Genomic DNA, 8279 nt, shown 5'->3' with positions numbered 1-8279 from the left:
GGATCAGGCCTACGATGTTTAATTCACAAATGTGCAATCTTTAGTTCCTTTTACGTGTCCCCAGGCAGTCTCATAGACACCACCTGAAGTATATTAGAGCCTGGCTGATTATGGGTCTGCTCCAAAGCCCTCTGAAGTCAGTGGGAGTCTTTCCCCTGACTTCACTGTGTTTGGGGCAGGCCCTGGATGAATATCCCTCAGGTTAGACAATTTAATCATCCATTCAGCAGTACACAAAGCAGATCACATACACTTTTAGCCTGCATTGTATGGTGTTATGAAACGAGAAGATTATTTGATATGATTCAGAGATAGCTCAGGTATAAGGTAAAAAAAAATATAACACCTTTGATGTTTTACATTACACTTCAGTTATTCCTTGAGGGGCAAATTCTCGTCACCTTACCCAGGTGAATATTGCACTCGGTAATTTGGTCAAAAACATTCCATCAACCTTCTTTTTAATAGAAAATGTTGAGGGGGAGAGATCAGCTTGATGGAGATTTCTGCCAAAAAGAGAGAAAAAGGTAAACCCATGTTTTTCTTCTTTCAACAATCAGAGAAAAAAAAAAATCATTGGGAACAAAAACCTGTTTTGGAGAGATTTTCTAACAGGACAATAAAAAACTAGTCTCTTTTTTTTTTTTTTTTTTTTTTTTTTGCCAAAGCCTAAGGAGAAACAATAATTTCCCGACAATTGCAGTCTCCACCTGGCACAGTTATTTCTAGCTGAGGCATCAGCCATCCATGCACCATCAGCCAGGCCTGATTCTCATCTTGCCTCTCTTGGATCAAGCTGCAAAATGAGGCTTTGTCCCTCTTATTTTGTGTGCTATCAGAACAAGACTGACAAGACTACCTTTCATGAATGAGCAGGGTGGAATTTAGGTACATCGCACTCAAAGTCGGGTGAGACCTGCAGGGCTTGTGGGGCCTTATCTCAAGAAGTCTGATGAAGATTTTCTATTGCTAGAAATACAGAGAAGGCAAGGGCAGGATTATCTGTAGTTTCCTTGAATGCTACTACTTCTTTTGAACTATTCCTAAAGATTTCAGGGAATAATCATCCTCAAGCAGTATAAAAAAGGCAATAAAACCTTCCATACAGGCACGATGTACTGTGCCCAACTTTCACGGACTTTGTGAGCGACAGGGGAAATCAAAAGCCTCCTCCTTCAGAGGAGATGCAAACCAAGTCCATGGCCAGTGGCAGTAATTGAAGCCCTTATTTCCAAAAGAGTTGGCGAGTGATGAAACCCAGTGCGGATGGCTGTGTTCTGCCTCTTGAATCCCCTCCCACCGCCCTGCAATATACTCAGTATTGCTGGGGGTGGGGGGTTTAACTTTACTGGCACAAGAGTTTCCTTTGTTGATGGGAGCTGGGTCTCCTCTAGGGGACTGGGCTGATCCAGCTGTACTGGCAAAGCCTTTGTAATGTGGAGTAGCTCAAGTGCAGACCTGCAGTGGGTGCCTGCCTGAACCTTTGCTGGCACGTCGATAAGGCCAGCGCTGAGCAAAGTTAAACGACCCCGTGCTGGAGAAGTGCCACACGTAGGAGCCAGCAAGCATCTGTGTTACCGATCCAACGCGTCTCTCGAAATACATTTGGACTGTACTTCTGTTCAAGCAGGAACTGCCTTTTTTAGTAGTTGTGTGTGCTGGAAGAGCCACAGTCCCTGGCTGGGAGTGTCGGAGGGTACAGGCAACACAGGGCAGAGGGACCTGGCAGTTGTGCTTGCAGTCATCAGCACAACCATGGTCTCACATTGAGTATCGCTGCGCTGCATCAGTTTTGCCCAGTTGAAGTGGCATCTTTCTAGATGCCTCAAAAGAGCGGAGAAACCAAGCAAAGATAAGATTTCCTGCGACGCTTAGCTTTAGAGTCCAGCAGCTGGGACCCTCCATGAGATCACTGCTCCCTCATAGCCAGAAGTCGTCATTTCACAGGGGGATTCCTGTGGCTGCCAGAGCAGAAAGGATGGAGGCCTGAAGTTTGAGCCTGTCTCCAAGAGGGTATTTCTCTGCTGACTTCCCTGGGAGCCAGCTATGCCCTGGGTTGCTGGACTATCATCTGATGCAGGCTGGGAAGAGGCTCATTGTCATGGAGAACTGCCCATCCCAGGCATGGCCTTGGCATTTAGAGGAGAGTGGGGACTCTCAGGGTGGGACCAGCAGGCTAATTGCCTTTGTCTTCCCCCTCCTTCAATGGGGGAATCCCAGTAAATCCCCAAAACCCATGACAATAGCCCTGCTGCTTTTAAGTGCCTTCCATTAAACTCAATCCTCTTGCCCTCCCTCTCCCAAGATTTGCTAAAAGAAGAGTCTCTTTTAATGACAAAAGGAAACCTAAAAGGCTGCCATTAGCTCATTTACTTGGCTCCTCTCCTCAGACTAGGTGTCTATTTGCTGAAATCTACTCTCAAGTGTCCCTTGGGCAGGTTGCTTTATCAAGACCCCGCCAGCCCTTCGGGTGGTGTGTCCCCAGGAGGGGCCGCAGCCCCGGGTTCCAGCTAAGGACTCACTTTCCCTGGAGGGAGCAGGATTTGGTGCTAACGGCAGGAAAGGTGCACTGGGGACAGTCAGACCTTCTGAGAGCCCACCACCACCCCTCAGGAGCAGGGCTGGAGCACTGCGGTGGGACAATCCTTCCCTGGCTCTGCTCTGGCAGGCTCTGGCTATGCCACTACCCAACCGATGTGGCACGAGAAGGTCTGTTCAGCCATGGGGTATTTGCTGAGGACATACTGCCAGAGGCAGACCACACAGCAACACAACCTTGCCACTGATTCAGGATCCTCAGGAGCAAACTTTTATGGGTACGGTCTGCAGAAGCATACAGCTGATGGAAGTGGCAGAGGGTAAATCCTGAAACAAATCTGGGTGGAAGAACACGAGCTGGACACGTGTGCGTGTCCCACATTGGCTTGCTAAGGTCTGACAACAGGCTGGTGGATCAGGGAAGGGGTGCAACGGTCACTTAGATACGGGCATAAGCAGTTCCTGGTTTAAATGAGGACCTGCTCTAAATCTTTTGAAGATGTTGGGAATCCCTCCACCGCTTCTAGATCAAACTCAGCATTCCAAAATCCAAATAAAGCTATTCCACATCTGGTGCGATCAAACTAGAGCAGGGCAAGACTGACCACTTTGTCTTTTTGCTACTGGCAGTCTGCCCTTTCCCTCCCATTATCACTACCACTGCATCACCCGAGACGCAATTAAAAATCAAGACATGGAGGAATTACCCCTAAAGCCAGGAAGATGGTATCTGTGCTGGGAAGGGGTGAGCGAGAGGGGGATGAGGCAGGAGTTGCCACCCGCCCACTGGTCTCGGCTATTGCACAAATGGTGGTTGGCCGGTGCTGGGGCAAGTACTTGGTCCCGATCCCAAGCACATGGAAGTCATCTGACGTTTCGTCATGGCTTCATTATATTTTGGATCAGGCCAGTGGTTTGTCTTGCATCACCACCCTGTATGTTACGCAGGTAGCCAGTGAAGAGGCGCTGCGTGCCACTGCCAACAATTTTGTTTTCCGAATAGCCTGCAGGGGTGGCCTTACATCACGGCAGATGCATATATGTTAACTAGCAGCAATTTCATGCTTAACTTCATTACTGATGCTACATTCCTCATGAGGACATTTATATTTATGCTCTACCCGCACACAGCGCCCAACAAACAGCTTATGCCAACGGCAAGAATTGGGAGTTGATTGTTTTGCATGATGGCTGCTCTAGGACGGGTTCGGGTCCCCCTTCTCAGCTAGCCTGCCACGCTAAGCAGGTGCAATCCTATTTGAAAAACTGATTTGCAAAACGGATGGAGCCAACAGACGAGCTCAGACTTCGTACCTCCTGCTAGCTAGCACCACGCTGGAACCAGCCCCGCTTCTTTTACTTTTGCAAGCTTTTATTTTTTTTACTAAACCAGGCTGAAAAAAGAAGTTGTAATTCAGACCACTGACAAAAACAAACAAACAAAGAAGCCCAGCATGCCCGCTCTGCACAGTGAGACTATGAGACTCAGCAAGTCAGCTCAGATGCGTCTAAGAGCCCAGAGAAGTTTTTTTGTCTTACTGTGCAGATGAAATTGTTTATAAACCTTTGCACCTTTTATCCCAAACCACGTGAAAGCAAAACCTGTCTCCCACAGAGTTTTAAAATACCTCAAACATACTGAGGAACAACCAGGCAAAAATCTAACAATTGTTAGCATTTTATTCCCAACAGCTGTTCAGCCTGAAAAGTTTCATTAATACACTAATGAACAAAAACAAAACCAACAAAAAATTCAAAACAAAAAAAAACCCAACAAAAAAGAAGGGGAAACGAAGTAAAATAAACTTTAACAAAGTTTAAAACACATTATAAATAAGTACAGCTCCAGAGCATAATTTACAAATATAAAACCACATAGAAACATATGTACAGAAGAGTTACATTACGTACAAATATGTATAAAAATACCCCAGTGTTTATTCTCGTGCTAAAGCTGCATGGCTAGAGTTATCTTTGGTACTAAGCTCAGGGAAAAAGATTGTTTTACAAGACACGGCCCTGGCTGTACAATATGCCAAACACAGGAAGACCAGATGAACCTCTGTGGGTTTCGAGGAGGTTTTGGGTGGGTGTTTACCCCGAGTATCCCCCCCGTGCATTGCATATTGCAGGAACAGGGCAGAAAGCAGGGGCTTACAGAGGCAATTGCTGGCAGAAGAGTTTTTTTAATACATTGTACAAGGCACTTCATAAGAAATCTCTTCATTTTTTTTCCTGTTCTCTTCTAAGACTCACTGGATGTCTACACTTGGCTCCTGCTGATACCGCTTTATGGTTATAGTTTTTAAACTCCTTATTCTACATTCAGGATTAGAAACCTCTGAAAACATTAATTCAGTTTGCTTTCGTCTGCAGAATTTATATGGCAAGCCATCTAAACCACCTAACATTTTCCAGGATGGGGAAAAGACTCTGCATCTGCCTTCTGCTGGTGTGTTCTTATTTTGAAAGGTGAGATCTGTCTTCGTGGAAGAACTCCTGGGAAGTGTCCACATTGAAATGCTGTTTGCAAAAGCATATGGTCCTCCGTGCTGCCAGATACACCTGCAACTCCCATTCCCTTTGCAGCGCTCGCCGGCTGACTGCCCCAGCATCCTACACCTCCGTTCCATCCCGGGTGTAGATGAGGCTGTTAACCGTGAAGTTGTAGTAGTGGTTGTACTGGGCTCCCTGGCTGCTGCTGCTGGGATGGAAGGAGCTGTAGTAGGCGGGGGAAGGTCCCGCAACCCGCTGCAGCTGGTCTGGTGAAGGCACCTCCTGAGAATTGCTGCTGGAAGGGGTGAAAGTGCCACTGCTCAGCTGTCCAGCAGAGAAGTTCCTGTGATGCAGGTCACTGCCGAGACCCCCCGTCAGCCGGCTGCCTCCGCTGCTCAGGGAGCTCATGCCGCTGAAGAAGGTGCTGAGGCAGCTAGGCGTGGATGAAATGATACCGGAGGGAGAGGAGCTTTTTGGATGGTCCCTGGCGGAAGGCGAGGGGTCCAGCTCTGGGGGTGGGCTGTTTCCACAGGGTTTGCCTGCGGCTGGGATAGGTCGCTCTTCCTCAGCCTTCAGGCCCCCCAGAGACGAGGCTGCAGATGCGGTCGCAGGGGCGTTGGGCTCTGAGCGCCGCTTGCGTTTGCGACGGAAGTTCCCGTTGTCAAACATCTTCTCACAGTTGGGATCTAAGGTCCAGTAGTTTCCCTTCCCTGGTGGAAAACAGGAGAAAAAGAGAGAAAGTCAACTTCTGAGGCAGCGAGCCCCACCGCGGGCAGATAAGCAATATCCACGTCCTGTCCGAGGGGCACAGAACCCACATCTCTCCCACACTTGTTCCTCCTCTGCTGTCCAGTACAAGGGTCCAAAACCCAGCTCCAGGACACCATCACTGTCACCCCTCCGATGCCCAAGTGAAGCTTAGTGCCGCAGGGAGGAGGAGAACCTCCTCACCACAGAGCATAAACCTCCCTGGAGGGTCTGCGCCTCTACCTCAGACCTGGCCCACGGGGATGCGACGCGGGGTTCCCCTTGCTCTGCCTGCAGCCACCTCAGCAGTGGCTTCTCAGAAAAGCAGGTGGGCTGGCGCCCCGCGGTACACTGAGGGGACAGCAGACAAGCTGCCCCCCGCGCCCAAGACTTGGTGTGAGGGGGTGATGGTGGCACCGGCTGTCCCCACACGCCTCCTGCCCGTGCCCGGGCCTGGCGGGAGCGGTGACCCCACACCGTGTGCCCCGAGGATCCACACCGGCGCGTCCCCTCCTTGCCCGGCCGCCCCAGCGCTGTCCGCCCGCGCCTCCCTCCGCCGGGCACCGGCTGTGTGCCCCGGGGCAGGGCCGGCGAGCGGCGGGCTGGGAGCGGGCGGAGCCGTGAATCACGGCCGGAGGAGCCGGGCCTCGCACAACCGGCACTGCCGGCCTCGGCCCAGCCGGGCAGCTCGGGGAGGGGGCGAGGGCTGGGACCAGCCGCCCCTCGCCTACAGCTTCCGCGGGGGGCAGCGCCGGGCCCGAGGGGGGCGAAGGGGGACGGTCGCCTCACAGCGACCGGCCTGAGGGGACAAGGGAGCGCAGTGTCCTCCTGTCACCGGCCCCGAGGGGACAAGGGAGCCCGGTCTCATGTCACTGGTGGCCCTGAGGGGACAAGGGAGCCCGGTCTCATGTCACTGGTGGCCCTGAGGGGACAAGGGAGCCTGGTGTCCTCACAGCGACCGGCCTGAGGGGACAAGGGAGTCCGGTCTCCTCATGTCACTGGTCCTGAAGCGACAAGGGAGCCCGCTCTCCTCACAGATCCGGCCCCGAGGGGACAAGAGAACCCGGTCTCCTCATGTCACCGGCCTTAAGGCGACAAGTGAGTCCGGTCTCCTCGCGTCACCGGCCCCGAGGGGACAAGGGGGCCCGGTCTCCTCACAGCGCCCGACCAGAGGGGACAAGGGACCCGGCGGACAAGGGGGCGGCTGCCGCCCGCTCTCCTCACGGGGGTTCCCCCCCGCCCCCCGCCCCAGCCCAGCCTCCCGCCCGGCGCGGCGGCCTCACCGGGGTCGTCCTCGTCGCGGGGCACCTTGCGGAAGCAGTCGTTGAGGCTGAGGTTGTGGCGGATGCTGTTCTGCCATCCCGCCTTGCTGCGCTTGTAGAAGGGGAAGTTCTCGGCCACGTACTGGTAGATGTGGCTGAGGGTGAGCTTCCTCTCCGGGGCGCTCTGGATGGCCATGGCGATCAGCGCCGAGTAGGAGTAGGGCGGCCGCACCAGCTTCAGCAGCTCCTCCTGACTGGCCAGGCTCAGCCAGCTCAGCTCCGCGCCGCCCGCCGACGGCGACCCGGGCGCCGAGGGGGACCCCACCAGCTGCCCGCCCCGCGAGCAGCCGTACGAGGCCGGCGGCAGGAACGGCGCGGCGGCGGCGGCGGCGGAGCCGGGCGGGCCCTGCAGGTAGGGCGCGGGGCTGTTCATGCCCCACAGGTAGCCGGCGTTGGCGGGCGCCCCGTAGTCCCCCAGCGCGTACCCGCCCGCCCGCTGCCCCGAGGAGGCGGCGGCGGCCGCGGCGGCCGCGGCGGCGGCGGCCGCGGCGGCGGCGGCGCCGGGCGGGTGGAGGCTGGGCTGGGGGTAGACGCTGAAGTTCTCGCTGCAGTACACCGCCATGTCGGGGGCTTCCTGGGCGCTGCGGGGCTGCGGGGGCGCGGGGGCGGCCGCCGGCGCCGAGGCTCTGGGCTGCGCCTGCTGCAACTCACCGGCGCTCATAATCCCTGGCCATGCAGGGCGGCCGGCGCTCCCCCCCGCTCCTGTCCTCCGCCGGCGGACAGCCAGCCAGCCAGCCAGCCAGCCAGCCGCCCCCCCCCCCCCCCCCGCGGCCCCGGTGGCCCCAGACCAAAAAATCCCGGGGGGCTGCGGCGCGGTGCCCTTATAGGCGCTGCCGTGCGCCCGGTCTCCCCGCCCGCGGCCGGGGCTGGGCGGGCGGCGGCGGCGCGCAGGGAGCAGCCAGTAGCGCGGCTCCGCGCCGGGGCGGGAGGCGGAGGGGGGCAAGGCCGGGCCCCAAAAGCGGCGATGGGGGAGGGACCGGCGGGGGCAGCTGCGGGAGGCGCCGGGGATTTGGCTGCCGGCACTGCGGGGGCAGCAGCCCCGAGCCTGCCCCCCGCCGCCCCCCCTGTGTGTGCGCCCCCCCCCCCCTTCTTTCCCCGACCTCGTCCCGGGGGTCCCTCCGCGCCGCCCCGGCCCTGCCCGGCCGCCCCTTCCCCGGCGCTCAGGGATCCGATCCC

General features: G+C 55.8%; 1 protein-coding gene across 1 annotated transcript; it reads right to left on the bottom strand.

Moving 5' to 3' along the window:
• Positions 1 to 5154: 5154 nt before the first annotated feature.
• Positions 5155 to 7764, bottom strand: FOXI3 (forkhead box I3). Its single transcript, XM_074821332.1, has 2 exons — positions 7065 to 7764; positions 5155 to 5744 (listed from the first exon to the last, which is right to left on the bottom strand). Exons 1-2 carry the CDS (start codon positions 7762 to 7764, stop codon positions 5155 to 5157), a joined length of 1290 nt encoding a protein of 429 aa, XP_074677433.1.
• Between the last annotated feature and the right edge of the window lie 515 nt (positions 7765 to 8279).

Source organism: Strix aluco, chromosome 4, assembly GCF_031877795.1.
Source record: "Strix aluco isolate bStrAlu1 chromosome 4, bStrAlu1.hap1, whole genome shotgun sequence".
In the NCBI taxonomy this organism is placed as follows: domain Eukaryota; kingdom Metazoa; phylum Chordata; class Aves; order Strigiformes; family Strigidae; genus Strix; species Strix aluco.
The sequence above is the reverse complement of the archived record's forward strand: the minus strand, read 5'-3'. Positions and strand labels throughout refer to the sequence as shown.